This window comes from Catharus ustulatus, chromosome 1 (assembly GCF_009819885.2).
Source record: "Catharus ustulatus isolate bCatUst1 chromosome 1, bCatUst1.pri.v2, whole genome shotgun sequence".
Lineage (NCBI taxonomy): Eukaryota > Metazoa > Chordata > Aves > Passeriformes > Turdidae > Catharus > Catharus ustulatus.
The window spans coordinates 107,106,235-107,131,999 of record NC_046221.1 but is presented as its reverse complement, the minus strand read 5'-3'; the positions used below and the strand labels follow the sequence as shown (position 1 = coordinate 107,131,999).

General features: G+C 38.5%; 1 protein-coding gene across 1 annotated transcript in view; it reads right to left on the bottom strand.

Annotated features, from left to right (window-relative positions):
• The window catches only part of PIEZO2 (piezo type mechanosensitive ion channel component 2), a 292,504-nt gene that overhangs the window by 134,389 nt on the left and 132,350 nt on the right, over positions 1 to 25,765 (bottom strand). Inside the window, exon 4 of the mRNA XM_033069248.1 lies at positions 19,944 to 19,986. Within this exon, the coding sequence (XP_032925139.1) occupies positions 19,944 to 19,986 (43 nt within the window). The remainder of the gene's footprint in view (positions 1 to 19,943; positions 19,987 to 25,765) is intronic.

The window sequence follows — 25,765 nt, the reverse complement described above, 5'->3', positions numbered from 1 at the left end:
TGTATTATGTATTAATTAATTAATTAATGTATTCAATCTCTGCCAAGGAAGCCTTTCTTCTCCTCTGAAAGATCTGTAAGACATGATGAGTTTTATGTAGGAAAAAAAATTGCACTGTTTCATTGTGCAGATTTAATTGCTTATACTCGGAATTACGACTTTCTGAATTTGGATGTGGTGTCTGAATTTGGCTCACTGTTAAAAAGGAGAGCCTGGATTTAAGTTTAGTGGCACAACAAACTGTTTATTAAACTGCTAAATGCACATATTAAACTCTCAACTATTAATGTGAGGATATAATAATAATTAATTGAAAGTGTGAAGTTAAGGCATTTTAAATATGCAGGTCCAATTATATTTTTTTATAGGGCTTTATGTCTTTAATCAGTTCTGAGGACAGGTGAGACATCTGTTTAGTCCCTTGGGCACACGTTGAGTGCACTAGGTCTTCATAGCCTGAACTGGTAGAAAACCAAACAGGTTGTTTTATAGATACAAAGAAAGAGGTCACCTCTGCCTTTCCTTCATTTCAGCTTTGAAGCCTAAAAGAAACTGTTTGTGAAGGAGTTACCTGCAACTGCTGTGATTAAATGCAGGCCTGGAGTATCAAAAAAGTCTCTAATGTGATTACAATACAACCACTGTCGAGAGCCTTGTGGGTCTGCTCATACTCCCACGATCAAATCCAACATTTCCATCACTGCTGCTGACCCAGCTTTTCCACTGATGTGTATCTTGCAAAATAACATATGCTCAAAGTGGGAATAAGGTAAGTGATCAGAAAGCTGACTTTAATGTTTGTTTCAACGGCTTAACCCTGAATGGCCATGCACTGTATGGCAGCTTAGTAGCTTGAAAATATTTCACTAATGGCTTTCAGTTGTCCTGAAACAGAGAAAAAAATTAAGTAATTGAAAAATTTGCAAAAGAGTTAGAAGCTAAAGTCTTTGCTGGACTGCTTGCTTGTTTCTTCTGCCACTGGTACCAGCACAGAATGCTGTAGAGTCAACTGGCCTACGAGAACATGGCCACTCTGGCTAACATTACAGAAAATCCAGGCTTGAGCCCCCCATTCATTTTGCAGCATGGTGGCTCTTACTGTCACTGAAGATTAGCCCAGTCTCGGCAGAAAGAGGTATAAAGTACAGATTTAATGAATCTTTTTCCCAATGACAGTGTACACAGCTTTCATACTAACGTTAATTAATACATTTTTTTCAAGAATCCTGATCATTGTGCTGAAACAGGTCTCTTAAAGGGGTTTTACTAAATATCTGGCAAAAAAAAAAATCTGAACTCTTGATTCTGAAAGTTTCACTTGAGTATTTTTTTTGAAAGAATTGAAATAATGAATAATGAAATAATTGAATTAATGAGTGTAAGAACAGCAGAAATTTGCTAGACTTATGTTGAAAAATGGGTCAGATTACTTCTATGTAACACCTCTGTAAGCAATTTTTTTCTTTGCCCAGATCTGAAGTCGTAATTAATTGAAAAGTGAAAATTAATTTTACATCACTTCTGAAGTCCTTCAGATTCAAGCACTCACATGTGTACAAATTAAAAAGTGGTAGCCTTCAAGTACCAGTGCTTCTTAGCAGCACCAGGTTCTCCTTTCTCACATTGTACTCCCACGGAGCCATGTTGGGTATTCCTTTGCATATCCCACTCCCCAGACCAAGGGGAGACCCCTGTGGGAGCCCTCCCCCTGGTGCAGATCACATTTCCTTCCAAACCAAGTGCTTCTGATCTTCCAAAATAAATCATTTAGTATGTTGTTGTGAGAGATGTAATGTACAGCTCAGGCTAGCAACAGAGAGCCTGAACAGTGATACCCAACCACAGAGCAGGGAAAAATTCTGCACATGAATAGTTTATTCATCAAAACCAGTTGCAAATGTATGCTGTCCCCACTTCCCCATGACGAAGAAAACAAATTGACCTCGGTGTGATAATTAAAAAGGAAACAAAAGATCACTTGAAAGTAAAGAAATGCATATTCTCCTGTAAAGCAGAATAATAAACTGCTTCATTCGACCCCAAGTAATTTGCTCCCCACTTTTTCACAGCAAAAGCTAAAACAAAAATCAGTTATTTCCACTTGTTATCTCTGGCAATACAAAAAAGAATGGCAAATACTGTGATCATTCCATAAGCATTTCTCACTTTATTTGCGCATTCACACATGGTCATATTTTGCATTTGATAACAGTCTATACATTGTGCTCTTTCCTCCAAAAGAGGCTTTCAAACTACTAAGTTAAACAGAAGAACAGGAAACCTATTCAGGTCTCCTACAACAACAGCTTTTTTTTTAATCCCTGCAAGAATCTCATGGTGTTCAATGAATTGGTCATAGCCTTTGATCTACAGCTGGTAAAACATAATTTATTCACTTAAACTAAATAATTTACCTACAGGGCAGCTTTAGTTGTAATAGATACCAGTGGCTGAAGCTTATAACTCAGCCAGAAACACATTCTGTAGTGTAATTACAGTAAATGGCAGCTTTATTTTTTCCTTCTTTCTTACAGGATGCAGAATAAAACAGCAGGGACACACACACACACACACACACATACACATACACACACGCACTAGATCAGGGGTTTGAAAGGTTTTTTTTTTTTTCCCCTTGACCAAATAAATCAAATTGCACACAATTTTTAAGAGAAGGGACTACTACAGTTAAAGTTGCAAGAGTTCCTCTGTAACAAAATAACTTTTGTAGGACAAAAGGAATTTCATCGACTTTTCTGTCAATATGAGACACAATTTCATCATATCAACAGACTCCTAATATGGCAGTTTCCTCACCAAACAATGTGTTCCCCTGCTGATTTCAGGTGAATACTTTAAATTTACTACTTTACAAAGGGATCATCTGTATTTTCTGTCTATAAACAGAATTTTTCTAGGACAGCGTGACCCTGGTCTACTCCTGAATTTGTCTGCTGCTCAAGAAACCAAGCAAAATTTCCTATTTTATCTGCATTGAGAATAGAGTTACCTGTGGATACACACATTAAAATCGTTCTCTTCATGTACACACACTGGTAGTGAGACAAAAAAAAAAAAGAAAAAAAAAGCCAGCATAATGAAACATTATATTCTGTAGAGCTGTAGAAATCAGCATTTTTAAAATAAAGTTTTGGGGTATTTTTGAAATAAATTTTTCACTTTTTGCCTTTCTAGAATAACTGTTGCTCACAAATTAAAGTTATTCATCTCATACTGAATATACCTGATTTCATTTCTTTAGAATGGCAGACACTCTATCTTCCTCTGTATTTTACATTTACAGAATAAAACCAGAAAGTCAGGAGAACTATAAGAATTAGAACTTCAATGGTTTCAATTTTAAAAAAGTAAAATATAGAGTAAGACACATGTGAGATACCATGCATAATGTATAAAATAGTCCACATAAAAAATGAATACCAATAGTCTTCAACTTTAAATCTTTATACTATTTTGTTACAAATAAAAAAAATGGAAGGAACAACCAATCTTTCTTAAACAGAACTAAAACTAATTCAGCATCAGCAATATATCACAATGTTAAGCATATGTTAGACAATGAGTAAGATAACACTTCCTGACTAAAGAACAGTAAAAAGCTTGATTTTATATTGGAAACTGGGTAAACAAATTATTTCAAAGTTTATTCTTTATTGCAGTTTTAAAAAGTTATCAAAAGTCTTGTTCATGCATACTGCATCTTTCCATACATGTATACATCTATCCTCTTTTCCCCTCAGGGGTTTTCTACAGCATTTCCTTACTTTCTAACTAATTTAATAAAACAAAAAAGGTAACACTGTATTAACAGTTAGCAAGTGATAAACAAAGGAAGAGATGCATAAATGCTAATAATTTCCATTCATCTGTCTGGTGACTGTGAAACATCTGATATTTCTAATTGGATCTAATATTTCAGGGTAATTAATACACCTCTGTAGATGCTTACAGCTGAATTTTCATGGGCTTCATCTGCAACTGTAGTCATTTAGTTTGGAGGTAAAACAGACCTAAGAATCATAGCATGGACCCTGGAAACGTGGACTGTCAGCTTTTCACAGATGCTATGCAGCACCATGAATAATTCATTTGTTTATCACTAATATCCTCTCTGATCCAAAATTAGTTGAAACTTTGAGGGTACCAAAGGCTACTACTAAGCAGATGGCCTTAGAGATGTCCCTGCTAATCCTAGCTGTTGGAAGAAGGTGTTGGGGATGGTTGCAGATACAAAGCAGTTCAAGAGGCCCCCTATCCTCTCTCAGTTGGAAATAAGGAGATGAAATGTCTGAACCCATACTCTGCTGGAAACTCTCACTTCACTTATCCGAGTATGAGGATTGCACACCTGGTCTGAGCCACAACCAGCACTTCAGTGAACATAGAATGCTCAAAGTCTCTTTTCATGGTGCCATGCTTGTTCCTGCTGGCTCAAAAGACAAGTTTTCTATGCTGTTGGTTCACGTGGCCACCTTGCCGCCACAGCACAAACCTGTGACATGGGTAAAGTTTACAAGCTGCTGTGCACTGGTAGGTCTGCCCTTAGTCCTTTCCTTGCTCATCAACAACTTGCAAATAAATAATATCACAAAAACAAAATACAAACTTAGAAATATTAATATCCATAGTGCTGTGCATGCTCATTCTCTCTCCTGAACTGCCTTAATATGATGGTCCTTTCAGTTCATGCAGAGCATGGCATGTGTTTTACCCAAAATACCTGAAGTTGCATTTTCAGAGAATATTGGTCGTGCAAAGTAAATGTGTGGGAGGAAGAGGGAAGCAAAAATGCATAGAAAACTACTTATAAAAATATTTAGCATGCACTGACCTACCCAACATACAAGTTCAAAGGGCTCCTGAAGTATTTGCAAAATCTAAATCACTGCTTACAAACTATGTCTGCACAGATTCAAAAACCAAAAGTACACTTTGCTTTTTCAGGAAAGATACCTTGCAATGAAGAACACACTCTCTATTGCAAAAGTGCTTAACCACGTATTAACCAAACATTTGCTTTCCAAACACCACCATGCAGAGAGAGCGAGCAGTTATTTGAAACTAAATGTACATTGCCAAGATTTTGGTGCCTCATCGCATAAAACATTCAACATTATGAAATTATGGCTATGTGCAATAAGTAAAAATTAGTTTGTGGCAATTTTTCCTCTTTCTAAAGCACCTATTGTTTCTTTTTGTTCATTGATCTTGTAATAAAGGGCAAACTCCAGCTTGCCCAGGGCAGCACACAGAAGATTTTAACTTCAGCAGGGATTTTCAGCTATCACGCAAAGCACTCAGCTGCACTACTGCCAGACTCGTGACAGCACAACACTCAGCTCGCTTTACCCGTGTCCCTCAGCTCCAAATGTGGAGCAGGACTTGTGCTGCACAGCCAAGAGGAAGTGAATGAAATCCCCTCCTCACCCATGGTGCTGCGTGTGCCAGCCCCACAGCACAGTGGTGGAAATGACAAGTCCATCCGCTACATAAATTATTCCAGGTCAAAATGGGAATGTGATCCTAGATGGAGGCAGAGCCAAAGTGAGCAGAAGAGACCTGAGGACACCTCAGCTATGAATGAATTTTGGTCTTAACTCTTTAAAGAAACTCTTTGTCTCAACTTTGAATGCTTCTTACACAGGCTTCTCACTTACGCACTCACTGTGTAAGGATTTAGCTTAAGCACTAACCCAGTATTCATTATCTCTGCAAAACATTCCCAGTTAAAGTTGTCCATAATGCTTATAAATATTTGGCAACAGGTTGCAAAGTGTTATGCTACACAATAGTCCTGACTAAAAGAAAGTGCTGACAATCTGAAGTAGGCTGACATTAGATGATTATTCCAAAATGTATTTTCTCTCTCTCTCCACAGGTTTCATTTTCTAGCTGGAACATGAACAGATCATCACTTCAAGCTACTTTTAATTTCATTCTGTTGCCAGCATATAACATAATCACAGAAAGTAAAAGACACATTTAGATTTTCCAGTCAGCTGCAGATGAGGAGAGAATAATATTTCCCTCAATTGCAGCAACCAACATTGTGAATTACCATCATTTTGTCAAAGTCAAATTATCTCCGACAGAGGAAAAGCACACTACTACCAGTACTTCAATCTGGAGAGCCCACTGCACTTCAGTGTTTGCATAGGAGACCCTTCTGTCCCACAAGACCCATTCCTAATTTAAAACCATCCAAGTGACTGTTTGCTGGGATGCAAATATTCACCCTCAGTTCTTTCATATGAAACAGCTCCCAGTCTACCCTGCCTGCTCTGGAAATGCCCATCTTTCTCTTCACAGCATCATGCATGACAGGACAGAAAGCAACACCTAACTTTTCCCATCACTACCTGCCTGAAAATCCCAGTGGCTTAGAGGTAAGAGAATATGGAGCCTGCTTCCAGACATCAGAGGCATGTGTACAATATCTCCTTCACCCCCCTGCTGATTTCCATTAAAACTGGCCAAAGGAAACATCCTGATTCATCCCTGTTGCACTTTGTTCAACTCAACAGTGTCAATCAAAACAGAAGTGGAGTAGAAATCAGTGGCAAACTAAATCTCCCAATGCCACTAGATGTTACTTCTAATTTTTCTGTAAATGGAGCCTATAGCACAATCTCTGGCTGGTGAACACTCTACATCCATGTGGCAGGGGAGAGGACTAGTCCCCTGCACTGCCTGATGCCATCTGCTCATTGGCTGGATGTGTGGCCACCAAAGACCTTTCTCAGGTGCAGGAAGCAACTGTGGTAGTGTTTCACCAGTGCGGGAGGCTCTTACCTTGTCTTTGCATTAGAAAAACCAGGACTGCTCAGGTCCAAACCGGGCAAAAAGGAGCTGAAGTGAACTGCTCCAGGCTGGTTGGGTGCCAGGTGTGAGCACAATCCAGCAGGCTGGTCAGACCCAGCACACGGCTCCTGCTCCACCAGCCACAGGCTCCCTTCTGTTTCACGTGCCAATTGCTATTGGGAGATCTCACATGATTTACTCATGAACAAAACCCAACAAAAACAACATAGAACACAAAGCCAAACTGTTAAGCATGCATCCTAGAGAGTTTTTTTGGATACTAATTGCAATGCTGATTGCTCTCCAGATTAAAACAAAGACTGGCTCACATTCTGCTGCTGGTGGGTTTACCACTGTACTGCTCCCAGCTACCACTGTACTGCAGGAGGCTGGGCTGTGCCAAGAAAAACACTGACAACAGTCTCACAACTCAAGGGCTCAAGCAGCACAGGCCATAAAATATCTTCTATCAGATGTTCCTTTTCTTTGAATCCCCAGGTTAAATGGCATGAGAAAAGTTAGCTGAAATTAATTTAGCTGAAAAGAAAATAAGCACAAGGGGTGATAGGAAATGAACAACCTGAAAACTGAATGTAAAAAGTTGGATAAATAAGATTCATCCTGAATGGAGGGAGACAACTTCTAAGAGGGCCTTATGCCAGGGCTGAGCCAGCCCAGACCATGACACAATGACAGGTTTCAGAGGCACAAGGATTCTACCTGGAAATTGTCCAAGCATGGAGAAATTTTCTCCTCACCTGCAGTTAGCCATGAGGACATATCTGAGGTACCAAATCTACCAATAATGATGAAACCTCAGGCAAAGACTGTTCTGTCAGCATTTCCGTCCTTCTATTCCATGATACTTCTTTACTTGTCAACATCCCTTAGTCTGTAGTGACATTTTTGCAAAGTACCTAGGCTACTGTAACATGCTGTTAGAAATGGCAGAGTAATAATCACACATTTTTCAGCTTTTGCTTTCAAAGTGGCAGAAATTAATCATTTTCTTGTTAAGTTGTTATAACCTTGTTCTAGTTCAGGGTTCATTTCCCTTTAATCTCATTGGGTAGCTGACTGCACATATGCTGCAGTTGTTAGCAAAAAGTTAAATTCATCTATTTGATGTACATCCCTGAGACTCATGATCTCTTATTTGTTTCCCTAGTTTTATCTAAAGCTCACCTGGACACTTTATTAAGCCCCTTTGTTTGTTTAACCATTAGTGTCACATAAAAAAGATTACAAGCTGGCATCATGCAATTCGGGAATTCTCCCACCATGAATTTGCAGCCAATACAACACCCTGTCACAGAGAAGTATCAGAATGAAAACAGGCATACTGTGCACTGCTAACATTTGCTAGATTGATTGACCACCTTCCACAGTTCTCTCTCTTGAAAACCTAAGTCTCAAGTAAAATAGAAAAGAATAGAACAGAACAGCTCAGTTGGAGGGGTCCTACAGTGATCTTCTTATTCAGATTCCTGATCAATTTAGGGCTGAGCAAAAGTTAAAGCATCTTATTAAATGAATTGTCTTGATGCCTCTGATCGTCTGACAAGGCCAAAGTCCTCAGACACTCCTCACAGCACATCCATCCAGTCAGCTTTGTTGCCCTTCCAGTAAAGGACTTTAGCATCCTTCTTAAACTGTGGGGCTTACAACTGCACATAATGCTCAAGGTGAGGCTGCACCAACACTGCATACAGGAGGAAATATTTGGTACACCACAGTCTCTCACTTTTTTCTGAAACCACTGATTTTAATTATTGCCATCCTTCTGCCATAGACTACAATAAGCTCTACCTTAAAATAATACATTTATTTGTTTGGTTTCAGACCTCTGGCTGATCATATTAACAAGTAGAATATTCCTCTTTCTGCTCAAAAAACCTCAAAGGGCCATCAATATTCTGAAAACATGCACAAAACTGAAACTGCAAAGTTATAGAGACTGTACCATTCCCAATGACTGAGGAATGGGAATGGCATAAAAAGCCTTCCTGACTCATTCTGTTGAAACTGTACTTCTGCAGATCACCAACATTACCAGAAGTCTTAGAGTGGGACTGAGGGAGCATCTGCAGTTGAATGCCTGGTCTATGGGCATGCTTTTGCAAAGGTATGTAGCAGCATTTGTGTTACTTCTGATTCAGTAACTGCTCTCCAGAGGTCCTCTCTAAGCGCCTTAACCTGGAATTCAGCCTTCAACAAAGCTGATACAACACATAAAAAAATCATAATGATATTGTGACTGACAAAATTGTATCTTGACTCACATGGATTCCTACAGCAGTTTCCAAAAAAAAAAAAATCAAAAAACAAGGCGTAACAGAAATAACAAAATAAGATTGACTAAGAGGATGTTTTAGAGACTTAATTAAAAATTAATAGAGATTTTTGTCTTTCAAAGTTTTATCATCTCTCAGACAGTAAAGCGAAGGATAAAGTTCTTTGTTCAATCATTTTGTCATGGAAAGAGAGAGCCAGATGATCAGCTGATACCAATTATAAATTATTGGTCAAGATTACAGAAGGAAATGAAATATGGGGGCCGACTGATCCAATTTCTAGCAGTACTGAACTGGAGCAGATGTGAGCATCAAGCCCTGCAACTCTTTCCTCCCACATGTCTTTTTCTCCTCTGAATGGTAGCCCATGAAGGGAAAACTTGGCTTCTCAGTAAGTTCCCATAATTCATCTAGGTTCCACAATAACAGCAAATATTCCTTTGCGTTCTGACAGTTTGCAGAGACCACAAAAGTCCCCAGTGAACTCGGGGTGTTAACCTCCATTCCACTTTTCTCATCATATGCATATGGAAATGAATATTTACTGGCTGCTTCGAAGAGTCAGTACAGAACATTTACTCATGTCAAAAAAATGGGAAAAACCCTATACTGTGGAGCTGTCTTCCAGGGTTAGATTAATTTTTCAACACAAATGCTATTTTCTGAAAGAAAGAAACCTCACAATTTTCCTCTATTTTTTTCTGATTAGCTCTTCATCACTTTACACTACTATTTCACATTAGCTCACCATTTGCCCAGAACACCTAATATTAATCTTCCTGTGTAGTACAAAGTTTGCTAAAATTTTCTGTTCACTCAGCTACTTTCTTTGGACATGTGGAAAAGTCCTTCATATACCTGATTCTATTTCTCTAAGTTTTCTAGTCACTTTGAACATCTCCAGAGCTCTCAAAAAGAGGAGTATCTGACCACTCTAAATATGTCTTAGGACTTGTGCACAGTGTAGGATTGTAGTAACTAGTGTATCACAATTAATGTCATTTAATGCAGAGCTAACAGTTATTTTACTTCAAAAAAATCAGGTCTTTAGTATAAAAACCCCACTTTGTTAGCCAAAAGAAAATTATGAAATCAATGTGCAAAACCACTACAACAATCCACAAATGTATTCTTTCACATTTTATCAGGTTTTATCATTATACGTATCTTTGTGTGATTTTTTATCCTTGATTTTTTTTTTGCATTTGTGTGCTTTATCCTCTTCACTGACAAGTTTTTAATTTAAAAGCTACAGCTGACTTGATTGTTCATTCACAACTGCATCTGCTGCAATGAATCTTTCGGCTGTGCAATCACTTGCCAATGTCATCACATAGCAGCGGGATGCAGTTGGATGGCAAACACACACATACTCTAAAGCTACAGGAAGACTGTAAATAAATTAAAAGTAACCAAAGTAGTTTTTTACATGGCGAATCAAAAAGAAAGAAATGTTATGACACTGCAGTGACAGTGGGAGCAAAGGGAAGAAGACATGCCAGATGTAGAAGATGACAGATTTGCTGCTGTTTGCAGAGCAGTGTGGAGCAACTATAAAATCTGCACTGCTGTTCCCACCCTGGCATCTTGGCTGTCTGCATTGTACAGAATCAGATCTCTAAGTCTCTTGATCCACTCTCACAGTGCAAAAATCAGGCTGGCATGCTGGAGACAAGGTAGCTTAAAGCCATTCCCTTTCTAGATGGGAGTTACACTATGAGTGCTGCAGATGAATCCTTTACAGCTCAAACATCACTTTGATAATTTCAAAAACTTTAATGGGGATGCAACATTTTCCTAAATGTTCACCTTCTGTAGCCATGTGACCATGACAGTCACCAACATTTCCTTACAAAGACACACACATCCATTTACAGCCCTTAAAGTTATGAAGAAAAGCTGTGAAATGCAAAGCAACTCCACTCTTAAAAGTTAGAAGTCAGGAGAAAAGTAACAATAATTTTAAAACAGTCTACTTTGAAGCTACTTGTGATTATTCTCTGCATCCAATTTTTACTTGTTTTTTACTTCAAGTTAGGAAGAAAGCAGAAAAGCCATAAAAATATTTCAGGAAATGTGTTTTTATATCTGCAAAAGAAGAAACCAATGTAGCAAAGAAAAAGAAAAAACTATTTTTGGTTTCTTACTAAAAACCATTTCATACTGAAATATACATATCTTTGGTATCTTCATTAGATCCTATCTATTACCAAACATCTCCTTATAGGCAGTGCAAAGCTTTAATTTCTGTTTTGGTCCAAACTGTTTTAACAGAGAGCAATTTTAAGACTAGAAGGATGGGACAAGCCCATATAAATTCTTCTTAGGTGCTGGCCTATAAAATTATTCCTTTTCCACAAAGCTGTCCACAGTGGCAAAGTGGTTTTATAAAAGTATTTGGCTTGGCTTCTAAACACACCTTTGCTCTACTGTTAGAGAAACACTACAGTGTATGTCAGGAAACTTTAGCCATGCTGATAAATAAATGAGTTGCAGGTTTCAGATTTGTTTGATGGACTTCCCCAAATCCACAAAAAAAAAAAAAAAAAAGAGAGAGAGAAAAGGAAAAAAGTGAGGAGCCTTCTTATTCAGCACCTTGTAACAACACTGTGCTTCTCACCTTCTCATCTACACACAGCTGAATTTTAGATTTATCACAGGCACATCACACAATTAAGAGATTCATTTGCCTCCAGGATGTTTGCACACCAGTTCTCTTTGTGAATGCACAGGAGGCTGAACAGGAAGGAGGACTGTCGTGCTTCCACAGCTAAGTGGTTCCTTGAACTTCAGCCTGTACAGGCAGAGGATTAAAACCCAGTCATCCCACAGCTGTGCTCTATATGTATAACAATATGATTTTCCTCTGGACTACTTTGTGTCACATGCACCTTAAATTTTTAATATTTGAATTCTCTCTAAGTTAGAGAGTTTAGAATTCTATAAATTCTACAGAATTGACTATATTCCCTAAAAACTAGTTTATTTATTTATACCACTAACAATGAATTTTTGCCTTCATTCCATATTGTTTACTCTTGTGAGACATATCTTTGAAATCTACTGAGTTGCTTATATAATTAAGGACTGTATGCTCAGACATCTAGAAAATTCACATTGGTGCTTTCTACATTGTTTAAAAAGAAGATGTCAAAGTAGCTGCAATCTACCCAGAGGAAATTCCTTTCTTGTAATATTACAGTGAGTACTAGAATTATTTTAGGTAGAGATTGTTTATGTCACCATTAAGGCAACTACTTAAACATAAAGATGGGGGATTAAAACCCAAAAAATCTTTAAAATCTGCTCAAAACAAATGAAGTTACTTTAGTGAATGTTTACATATTTTGTGATAGTTTTGTCACTTTTCTTAATAAGGACAGCTTTAAGAAAATCCCACAAGAAAGCAATTACTGGTCTAAGTGTTTTTAGCCATGTGGTGATCATCTCCTATAAAAGAAAAGTCTCCCTTGGTGAATTATTTTTTACAGTCTCACAGGTATGCTACACAAAGGTTACAGAACCATCACTAGCAATATATTAAAATATTCTATGACATGGTTGCTAGGAAGAACCGTGTTTATTTTGCAAAAGCTAGGATAGTATACTGTAAAACTTACAAAAATGACATCTGTTGAAATCAGAGGGGAGGGGAGGGGAGGGGAGGGGAGGGGAGGGGAGGGGAGGGGAGGGGAGGGGAGGAGAGGGGAGGGGAGGAGAGGAGAGGAGAGGAGAGGAGAGGAGAGGAGAGGAGAGGAGAGGAGAGGAGAGGAGAGGAGAGGAGAGGAGAGGAGAGGAGAGGAGAGGAGAGGAGAGGAGAGGAGAGGAGAGGAGAGGAGAGGAGAGGAGAGGAGAGGAGAGGAGAGGAGAGGAGAGGAGAGGAGAGGAGAGGAGAGGAGAGGAGAGGAGAGGAGAGGAGAGGAGAGGAGAGGAGAGGAGAGGAGAGGAGAGGAGAGGAGAGGAGGTTTGAATTGGAAAGGACCTACAATGATCATCTCATCCAACTGCTCAACCACCAAAATTTAAACCATGTTATTAAGGGCATTGTCCAAATGACTCTGGCAGGCTGACAGTCACTGCAAAGCTTGGGGCATCAACTCCTTTCTAGAAAGCCTGTTCCAGAGTTTGACCACCCTCTTGGTAAAGAAATGCTTCCTAATGTCCAGTCCAAACCTCCCTTGATGGATGCAGCTTTGAACTATTCCCAGAATTTCTTCATGGGCTACTACAGCATGCCCGATACACAGCAACACTGAAACAAAAGTCAATACTGGAATAAAGTCCAAGGAAAGTTAGACTGGTTTAAAACTAGGTCTAAATTGTTTCTATTTCACTATTTAACGTGGACTAAAGGATTTCAGTTGACACAGTGTTGGTGGGGAAAAAAAGCTACTTCAGTTTTCTTCATATCTTTTTAAACAATGGATTTTTTCTTAGCAAATATAATTCAATTTTTATTTTGGCTTTCTCTGTAACCCAGACTTTTATTTCAAAGTCTTGCTTTTTGTCAGAGCAGCAAAGAAAACTCAATTTAAGATAGAACCTCAGGCATGCAGAATATATCAAATAAAACTGAAAACACATTTCTTCCCCATTTCCTACACTATAAACAAGACAAATACTTCAGCACACACATGCACAAATTCCACAGTCCTGGCCACCATGAAGTAACAAAAAGAGAGAAGCTTTGAGAATTAAATTAAAGCAACCTCAGTCCCCCCGTCTTTCTAGAACACAGCACCCTGTACTGCCCTTTGCCCTTTGGACACAAGTGTGTGGAACTGGTTCTGTCTCTTGGCTCTTTATGTTACATTTATCAGCTATGTTATTCAAATAGCACATGTAACTGTAGAATATTTAACACTGCAGAATAAATTCAAATTAATTAACTCCTAGAAACGTGTGATGGGCATAATATATTCAGAAAATAAAGTATAAACAAACCATCAATTAATCCAATTTCTCTGATGTGAAGCAATTCAGGGATGGTATACCATGAAAGAGAACCCTGCCACAGTAAAGGGACATGCTTGGGCACTGAAAAATTCAGCACTTAAGTGTTTTGTGGGACAGGTAACCAAAACAACTATACAGACTAATATAGCTATTTTGTTTCCAAAATGGTGAAAGATGTGCCTGGCAGGGCTTTCCCATGTCCCTTTGATTGCTCCACTGCACCCAGTTTTCTTTGTCTTCTCAAATTATTCAATATTTGTGATTTGCATTCAAACTGCACTGTTTTCTTTAAAATAACCTCTCAAGGATGAGACTGTACAGCCTCATGCAGCCCCCAGCTGAGGCAATGATCCCAAAATGATGCCAATGGGAGCCTCGCCCAAGAAAAGACTATAGGATTCAGTGGTATGTGAAGAAAGGGTTTGAAATTATGAAGCATGGTATCAGGATAAGATTTTATATTTCAAGCATATATTTTTTCTTTACAGTAAATCACCAAGGAGTGTGGGGAGAAGAGGGGGATGTCACTTTGGAAAACCATACGGTACTTTGATTTCCAAGCCAGAACTTTGCATACTGAATGTTTACAGAATCTAGTGATATTCTTTCTGTTTGTTCCTGTCACCCAGAGAAACTCTGGCCAAGCACCAATCAAATATCCAAGCAAGCACACGGAAAGAGAGAAAACAGCTCACTAGCAGGCTTGTAATTAGCAACCTAAACCTGGAAGGAGGCACTTGGGAAGTGCCTCTGATGCAGCTGGATTCCAGCGCTCACCGCATGTCACGAGTGGTTTCGGAAATTGAGTTCTCAGTCTCTGCAAGGGGTAGGGAAGATATACACAGTATTTTTGGCTAGACTAAGCAGGGGCATATGTGGAGCAGCTGCAAAAGCAGACGTCCGTCTGCTCTGAGAGACCAGTGTAGGAACAAAAGCGCATCTCCCAGCGATGACAGCTAACTTGCTCCTGGTGTCTCTTGGGTTAGCTGTGTCTCCCTATCTGAGGCAAGCAGGGCTGCTGCCTTTACTTTGCCTCAAATAAAAACAGTGCAGAATGCCCTTTGCTTAGGGAGAGTAGTTGAAGGATGTACTGAGATACATAGATCTGAAATCTGTCTGAATAGGACACAATCTTCATATCCAAGTTCTAGCCTTGACATAGAAATCTACAGGTCTTTTTCCCTTGGAGTCTTATTCCCTCCCCTGCTCTTACCTACTTTTCAGTATGAGAGCTAGCAATCTCCAACTACCCTTTCATTCTTCAGAAACAGTAAAAGGATTCCAAAAAGCATAACAAGCCCACAACTAAATATACAATATTTTACTAACAGGAGCAGCTTTCACTGCCAGTCACCCTCAGCATTACTTTAAACAAAATCTGGGATGCTGCTGTTGCACTTTTGACATAGATGTTGCTACTGTACTAAGTATAGTGCAGCATTATGCAGGGTGGAAGTCACCTACTTTTGTGTGTGTGTATATATATATATGTGTGTGTGTGTGTCTTCTAATTAATAATAAGTTTTTGCATATCATTAAAATAACGACAATTTTAGAATCAGATTGAAACTATCAACCAAACAAAACTTTTATCTTTGATATGCAAAACTCTTTTATTTTTATAATTTCACTTTACTATGGAATTGGTGCTCAAAGTTCTTTTCTCTATAATTGAAACAACTATTTACTATGAAACACATACTTACTGAAGGTTGCCAAAAGTGTAAAAACCACACATCTGTTATTCTTCAAATATATATTTTCTAAAACATTTGATATTTACTTCACATGTAATAACAGTTATTAAATCTTTCTTAAGTCTGTTTTGTGGAACCATAATGTAAAGCATTACACACATAGGAGAAGCACCATGGGAACAAATGCTAAAAGGGAGTAGATAGGTTGTTAGTAGCTGAGCAACTTACTAGTCACATTACAAACTACAACTCAGAGAAGCATAATAAATGTACTGAAAGTCTGGAAACATTTCAGGATGAAGAGTTTTAAGAAGTCCAAAATAATTCATTTAAAGTTTTAAAATTTTTAGACAATTTATAGGTCAACAAATACATAAAAACAGAAGACATTCCTGTAATCGCTACTGAAACTACTACACAAGGACTTAAGCTTCATCATCTGGTAGCTCAAATTAAAGAAATTTAGGTGTTTAAAAAAGGCCTTATTTTGGTTTTAATTTTCCACAGTGTGGCAACATTTCCCCAGTGCTGGTGGTGGCTCTTTGCAGGTTCTGCATTTAAGCGTCATCCCGGCCATGAGCTGGAAAGACACTACTGACTGCATTACAGGAGAAGACCAGCTCTCTAAACCGATCCTCTTTCCTTTAGAATTTTAGCAGGCTTTGTGCATTAAGCTCTCTTTAATTGCCAGAGTAGCCAGGAAACAAGCACAGTCATTGTTAATTGTTCCTAACTATTCCACTTGAGATTTTGAGTGAGCCTCCCAGCAACAGGACACAAAGAAATGGCCTCAAGTTGTGCCAGGGGACATTCAAGTTGGACATCAGGAAGAATTTCTTCATAGAAAGGGTGGTTAAGCATTGGAACAGGATGCCCACAGAAGCAGTGGAGTCATCATCACTAGAAGTGTTCAAGAAACAACTGGATGTAGCACTTAATGCTATGACTTAGTTGACAAGGTGATTTCTGTTTAAAGGATGGACTCCTATGATCTAGGAGGTGCTTCCAAATCTTATTAATTCCATGATCCTATGATTTTCACTGGGTCCTGAATGTGAATAAAAAAATCTTAAGCCATCGAAGTGAACAATGCCTTCTAAACTAAAAAAACAATTTTTTAGTCATGTTTAGAACAAAGTACAAGAGAGCTGACTGCTTTCCAGACATTTTTATGCATATATGGGTGCCATTGTAATATGCACTAATAATGAACACTAATCCCCATGTTAACAGTTGCAAGAAAGTCATCCTATTTATCCATAAGTCTACTTGCTCTGACTTACTAAAGATTACTATACCATTAAGGTGGCAGTTTTCTTCACATGAAAGTATCACATGTGCTTAGCATTTTAAACCATGTTTCTTATAGGACAGCAAAATACAGAACAATATTTTTCCTAAATCTCAAAATTGATCCTTAATGTTCTTCAGAAAATACAGTCAGGAACTGCAGTCTAGATCATACTGGACAAAGGTGGTGACTACCACAGAAGGTTACAATTAGTTTATTTGTAATTTCTCAAAAAACAATCAATAACATAAAGACCTTCATTTATATCTATCAAACCCACATATACTCCTTTTAATTGAAAAGCTCTTAACTCCAGTCATTTCCTGGATACAAAGCTACTTTACTCGAGATCCAGCATTTTTAATTTCCCTTGCATTGAAAAGCAGCATCCTCAGCTCACAAATAATGCTTACATAAAAGCCTCGCAGTCGGATCTCTTGGTGCCACAATGTTTTTCAGGATATGAAGACAAGAGTAATGTAAACACTCTACTATTACAGAATAAACACCATGTAGCCACAAAGCAGTGAAGACATCACCTGTAAATTATATGGGATTAATTTCCTGCGACATAAACTGACTGTCTATATCTCCTGTTCCTCAATCCACTCTAAAACAGTTTGTTGAGAACAGTTTATATGGATCTTCCAGTTTTAAAGCAAAGATAATTCCTCCTTAGGGCATTACTTCATGTCTCTCCTTTTCTGTATATAAAAGTCTTGCTTCTTCCCTCCTGAATGAGAATGTCCTTCCTCAAACAACACATTTAAATGCTATTGATATTTCACAGCTGACTCAGATGTGCCTAAGTCAAAAGCTTGCAGAGAATATAATTTTCAATAGGCAGACATGCTTATGCTGCTTCTTTCCCTAGAGTTTATATAAATAACACAAAAACAGCCCTATGGGATCAGAGCTAACATAGATGTAGCCCACTAACCTGTCTCTATTGGAGGCCAAAAAGGGATTCCTACTGAAGAGAATAAGAATAGGGAAAGGATGTAGTGATACATCCACAGAATAATCTCTCAGCTTTGTGAGATCTGCAGACTTGGGATTTCTGCTCCTGTGACTGTAACTGAAGTGTAAGTCCAGCATCCAGGTATTACATATAGGAATGTGTTTGCTTTGGAAACTATTCTTTAAGATACAAAAAATACTGATCTTAAGCAATAATAGACAATAAGATATTAAGAAAATATTGTTATAAAGGAGTTAAAATTCACATATATGTTACTCATTAACCTTTTAGTCAAACAATTTGAGAAGTTGTGGATACCCCACACCTTGTGTTATAGGCCAGGCTGGATGGGGCTCTGAACAACCCATGGCAGTGGGGTAGGAACTGGATGATCTTTAAGGTACCTTCCAACCCAAGCCATTCTATGATTCTATGACAGGAATATGATATATTTCTGTCATAAAAATATTTTATTAAAATACAGGTATGAAAATGGATATTAGTATTTAAAAAAACCCAAATCTTTATTGTTATATCTGTACGAAATAATTTATCTTCCTTTTTTTCTCCTTGTCAGCTCTCTGAAAAAGCTGGTGAGAGAACATATTTGATTCTATGACTGTGGCAAGCAAAGTACTTTCAAATCTTCACCTCATCTGTGCTAACTAATGTGCTGCTTCAAATACAGTTACCCCAGGGTGACAATCAATCTCTCAAGGTGCAGAAGTGCTGTTTGAAAGCCTTTCTGCTTTTCAAACTAGATTGGCATTAATGGGATCTGCAGAGAAATCCCTGCTGCATGTTTGCCTTCACTCAGGAAGGCTTCCCAGCTGTTAATTTAGTCTATCAAGAATTCTCCATCTTTCACGTGGTACACACCTTGCATACACACAGCTAGCATGGATTCTCCTTCTAGTTTTGAAACATCTCAGAAGTTGGAAAATGCCACCACAGAACTTCTAATGAACCCAGCTAAAAAGATGTTGACCCTTTTCCATTCTCACTTTCAAAGCACAGACATAGAGTATCAATTCATTCTAGAACTCCTCAAAACTTGTAGGGTTGCTTTTTTTTCATTCTAGTGGAGACAAGCAGAACCAACAGGTTCTAATTCATAATTTGGGGGGGTGGTGAAAGAATCAATACTTTATTGTAGTGCCCTGCAGACATCTGTGGTATCACACTGAATGGAATGTTCATCAGGAATCAAATAAAACCCAACCTGTTTAAAAAAAACAAACTTAGAGGACACCAAACTTAGCAACTGAGAGTGTTTAATTTTCAACTATATCCAAAACTTCAAGTGAAGAGCAGATTCATCTGCTTACCATTTGTGGAAGAATAAAGGTGACCTTGAGCATTTGAATTCTTCTTTACTTTGCATCTCTCTTTACTGGACTTGACCTAGTTCAATTTACAAGACAGACATGTGTTTCTGGTATGATGACCTTGTGGCTAAGTTTGTCTGCAAGAAGTTCTTGCACTTGAGGAATGCTGCATATTGAATTTTTCTCTGCTGAACAGCTCTCTGTCATCTTTGCTCCTCCTTCAACTTCATTTACTTTTGTCAACTCATATGTCAGAGATTAGAAGTTTCATGGAAAAAATAACATGAGTGAGAGCAATATTTTCATTCATAAGTAAGACTTGTGTCCCTTTTTTTAATACTAGCATGCTGTATAGTCACTAGTAAACAACATGATGACCCAAGTTTATGATGAATAAATTGCTTTAGATTGACTTGGGAAAGAGGACACAGACAGAAAAGCTGAACACATATGTGAATGACACTGCATGACTTCCACTCTGAATTTGAGGTCATTGATATATTCAATCAACTAAAATTAATAACTGCAAATTTGCCTGTGCAGTTTTTGGTTCTTAACTTTTTTCACTGGTAAGGAAATAAATTTATGGCTTACCTTTCAAAACCAATCTGCCGTAATGTTTTCTCCCATGTAGAACCTGTACAAAGAGGAGAAAAAACAAACACCCTCAGTAAAGAACCCTTTTTGTATGAATACTCTTTTCCTTTCCTTGTGCAGCTGGGATCTGTATATTAAGGAGATTTTTCCACCCCTAGAGAAGTACTTGTAAATAACACGTGTTTTCCCCAGAGTGGAGAACTGTTGAGAGAGGCTACCACAGGTGACATAACAGTGAGAGGGGTATCAGCCTACACAACTTTACATTGCAGAGCAGCTAGAGTTCACTGCAATTCCAAGGGTGGTCTCCTCCTCTGCTAGAGCAATGTGATCTGGAAGTGCTGAGCTGGCATCTCGCATCACGCACTCTTCACATTTCAGCTTTTCACTTCACTGTAGTGTTTGCCTGATTCTTGCTGAAAGCTTTACAGCTCCTTCTGTAATCCAGCCCTTTTATTTTTAAGTGAAAGCATGAACATCTATTCCTTCTTTATTGCTTAACCCTTCATATTCATACAAACAGCTGCAAAGGACTCTTTCTCAAAATGAGCAAGGACTCAGCCCCACAAACTATTCAAATGCACAGACTCATCCAAAGAATTGCCCTCAGTATTTCTGATGTATTACATATAAATTTTACCTAGGTTTTCTCCAAAACGACCCCACACTCACACTGCGAGTGCTAGGCATTCAGTTTTCAGCTCTTGGTAGTTTTTTTACTTTTTGCCAGTCTCTTTTTTTTTTTGTAACTACTATGAGGTCATTATAAACAGAGGCCACTAAGAGCACAAATATCTCAAGTCATGCAGGTCTGCTTGGCAAATGTGTAGGAGGACATGAAGCAGTGTCATAGTTTGCTCTCTGTGCTTCTATGCTCCTGTGGGAAATGCAACAGGGTTGCATGCCATATAAGCAACTACAGTTCTTTTTGAATGGTTCATCTCATCATTCATTGAATTCTCAAAATCAGAGAAATTACAATAATTCCTGCTGCTGAAGCATTCCTTCTCCTAAAGGGAAATATAAATTAGGAACAAAAAGATTCCCTGTGAGTGACATTAAGCAGCACTTTTAATTGCACCCATTCAAAGCAAAGCAGGCAGGGATTTCAGGCCCATATCCAGCAAAACACACAGCAGAAAGAGACTTCAGAAGCAACGTGGAGAAAGCTCTACCTGCACTATATGGAAAAAAAAGAAGTAAAATTCTCTCCTGGAGTAACTGAGCAATGTTGACTGATGAGTAGATAGAGCTTCTACTGTGGCACCTGTTTTGGTTGAGGTGGGGCAAGACTTCTGCATGCACTACTACGTAAGACAATAGCTCTCATCACATTGAGTTAATATTTTATGAAAAGAAATCCTCTAAAGACACCTCTAAAGTAGGACAAGAAATACCCTCACACATTTATTTCAAATAAATGTGAAAACCTAAAACAACATCTACCACAATGAACCATGAATGACTGAGATAGAGACAGACCCACTCTATTAATGTATCCCCAAAACCCAATACCTTCTGCTCATCTCTGGATTTCACACAGCATCTGTGAATCAAGTCATTGATTAAAAAGATGACTGTGCGACTCCACAGGTAAGTGCACGGCAGACACAAGCAATTCTCCGTATGTTTTATGCAATCCTGCTGACTCTGGAAGACAGCCAATGGTTTTTGAACTCTGAAGATTGGAAAAGTGTTGAAGAAAAGAAATCTTGACAGCACTTCCTAAAGCAAAGACCAGTACTGGCATCTTTACTCCAATTTTCTATGCCTTCCACTGTTATGCATAATTGTGTATGACTTTTTCACCCCATGACTGGCTACACTTCATTTGTAATATATAGAGAAAGTCCTACTGAAAAGAGAATGGGGGAGAGAAAGAGAAAGGAAAAAAGCTATAAAGGAAAGGGAATTGGGTCTCCATTGGTTTGAAATAATCTTTTGGCTGTAGCTGGCCAGCAGAATACCCTTTGAAATGCATCTGACTCCTATGAAGCAAACCCTGCCAAGAACACAACTAACATTTCATATTAATAAAACAAATCTCTTTTATAGAGTCTTATTTTAAAATGTTTATGATCTAAACATTGTGTTTTAAGATTTGCCAACTCCATTCACAATAGTATCAACTGCTACACCATACTAAGAGCCAAAAGTAAATACCCTGAGGTAACAGAAGCACTAAAAAGAATAGCACTATTAAAAGTCTAGAAAACCTAGTATTTGATTTAAACCTTACTCGTTGCTTCCAAAACATAAAACAGGATTTAAGTCACATAATTCTCATTAAAATCAAAAAAGGAGTTAATCAAGAATTAAAGACTTGATCCTGCTCCCAAGGAAATCAATAGGAATTTGGCTATTCAATTCAGTCTTTCTCTCTGTGTGGTCTGGGGAAAATACTCACCTGTTGACTTTCAGAATCAATCACCTACTACACTTGAGTCACTAAGTTAAGGTGACTTCCCTTTGCTTTCTTTTTTTTAACCACCACAACAGAAATATATAACTGCCTTAACCTGGCACCTACGTGGTTGAGTTTTTTTCCCAAATATTTGCTCCAGAGTGTCTGACCATTCTCATTTATTCCAAAAATTCTGTTTCACATTAACAGCTCTAGCTTTAAAATTCTTCAAAGACACGAAGCATAATACACTACCAGAATTTCTGCTCACATCTAATAGGAACAATGGTAACATGCATACCATGCTCACATGGGCACTCAGTGAAATCCTAGCATAAGAATGAGAGCATAAGAATATGAGATTTAATAAGATAAAAGCCAGAACATCTTCCTTAGGTGAAAAGTTGCCTTCTTTGACAGGTAGGCTTTCATTCACATGGTAGTTTCCATATTTAGTTTGGCTTGGCTACAGCTCTCTGCTTACTATGAACTCACTGTGGATGAGAGGACTCACACACCACTGCTAGGTTGTTCGCCTTTACAGAACATGATGGTGCCTTGCTGCTCAAGTGCACTCGTGGGCATAGTGAAAACAAACAATATTCACAGGATCACAGAATCAGGGAATATCAGATCAGGAAGGACCTCAGGATCATCTGGTCCAACCTCAGACAAAAGCACAGGCTAGACAAGACACCCCAACACCCTGTCTAGCTGGCCAAAAGCACAGGTTAGACAAGACACCCCAACACCCTGTCTAGCTGGGTGTTAAAAGTGACCAATGTTGGGGAAGAATACTGGGAATACTGTTGGGGAAGACCAGCTAAATTTGTAATGATAGACTATTCCAATCAATTTCAAATCTTTGATCTTAAGCCTGTGACATTTACTAGTATTCTCCAAACCATGAAAAAAACCCCAAAACCAACCAACCAAAACCCTTTCACATATTCAAGAGATACAAGATAGAGATACAGAATACTCCATAAATGGAAAGAAACACTTTTCCATTGCAGCTGTCACCTTCATGAACAACAGAGAACAGGGCGAAAGTTTGCAGAGTCCAGTCCAGCTAGACTAGTTGGGGGATCTGAGTTTCTTGAATGCACACCTTAAAGCTCTCAAAAAATTGGATGAACACATTAGCTTGTCCTTCTACAGTTTCTTTTTCAGTAGAGACACACTTACTATATAAACTACTCAAGGGTTTGCAGTCTATTTTCAACCGGTTGGGAAACACTCCTCTGCTGTATATTCTCCTTCATCACATCAGTACTCACTAACAATTAACAAGTGTCACCATTAATGAGCTGAGATGTTCACAACTGCAGTTGATAAAAACTGCCATATTTGGAAGACATTCATTTCAGCAGCTTCATATATTATTAAGAGCCTTTACTGTTGCTTGTTCCTAGTAGCCAGCTTCTATCTTCTTCCAAACAAAAACTGAAAAAAACTGGTTTTTTTCAGAAATCCTACTTTTTTTGCTGTTTAATAAATACAAAACAACAGGTTTTATGAAACCAAACAGTAGATTTGACTAAAGAAATGTAGGTGGCATAGGAAGTACTTTTTCTTACTTGCTGCACAGTACCATAGAGGTACTGTTAATATTTGCTTACCTGTACATTTGGCTATCCAATAGTTAGTTATGTGCAATGTGACTCTTACAGACATAATAATTTCTCTCATGTGAAGGGTATCAAACAATGGCATTTAGCATCCATCTGTCTATTTTGAGAAATAAAGATTTCTTACACTTCCTCTTCCCTTGATTCAAATTACTTAGCCGGCACCCTGCACTCATCACTTTGTAATTTTACCACCAGTCTATAAAGTCTATACTTTCTTTTAGCGTAAGATCTCCTAGTATGGCATATTACTACCCTGCTGTGCTCATGCTGATGTTTTAATTCAGAACTGGAGAGTATTTTTTGGGTAGAGCTCTTACCATGCTTTGGTTTGTACAACAGGGTGATCTTTGAGTGCACAAACTGGATTCCTTTCACATGAAACTGAAGTGTAGCCCAAGGACCCAACTGCTGTGTTTCAGCCACCAGCTGTTTTTGTCTGCATGACCACAGCAGAGCTAAACTACACTCAAAACACATCAAAACATGGCAGCCAAGGACTCTGCACCAAATGCTTCACCCCTATTGCACTGTGCTGCTTGCTGAGACAGATGCAGCTCACTCCACCACTCCCTGTGCCAGTCCTGGAGTGTGGCCAGAAAAGCTTCCCAGTTACAGTCATCCTGAGAGATGAAGGGACAAGTCAAGGTGCTCACCCTTAAGATTGTTTCCTGTATCCCACCCACTGCAGAGAGCAGGAGCCTTTCTACTGCTCTGATGTACAAACAGAGTAGGACCGGATGCTCAGCACTGTCACACTCCCTACAAAACCCCAGGGAGCCAAATGTGTAAGGCAAGACAGCAGATTATTTATTTTTAAAGTAACTCCTCAAGGAGAAAAAGGGAAAATCTGTGCTGCTACAGTTTGCTATGCATGCTGAAGAGACTAAAACCATGAGTAAAATAGAACCTTAGGGCCAGTGGTCCAGGATTCTGTCTAGAGGAAGAAAGTGATGGCTGACTACATACCAGGAAGGAGTCATATCAAGAAGAAAGATCAGATGTTGCAAGTCTTTACTTGCCTTCCACTCATACCAGCTTTCAACAGATTTTTCCTGAAAAAAGAGCATGAATTTGATCCCTCCACAATGTCATGGGAAAGATTTACTGCGTATTTTCTCCTCTGAGGAATATAATAAATTACTATTGTGAGATACAAAAATTGCTTTCCAATAAAAAAGAAATCTTGACTCATTCCATGTTAACCGGAAAAATAATCATCATCAAAAATGCTAGTTCTTCTCTAAGGAGATGTTAATGAGTGGGAACTTTTACTAATAAAATAAGCAGAGGAGGAATATAGAGCAAAGTGCAACAGTACTGACACTACATTTGTGTGTGTGAGCACAGATGTATATTGCTTTAAGGTGAGCATTAAGAAGACAACGGCTATGGTAAAGCGATTAGGAGCTGTATGTGAACAGTCACCTCTTCCAGCCTGTGGCTTCTCTGAGAGCTCTGGAGGTCCAGATATGCGTCAGCAGAGCTCTCACAGAGAAGTGGGGACACTAAAAGCAGTTGCTCCACAGGTCTAATCCATATCCTTTTTTTTTTCTTCTTTTTTTTTTTTTTCTTCAGAATCTTGATTAGCACTCAGAACAGGGGTCTGGGGGAGCATTGTTTTTTAAATTGATTATATAACTTAAGATAGACAACACCATGTGAAACACCTCTTAGTGCAGCTGGGATTTAATTGACCCAGAATCTTGGTGGAGGCAGGGGCAGATGCCAAATCACTTTGCTTGTTGGTAAAACATGTGTCCCTGAGTCTGATCTAAAGTCTA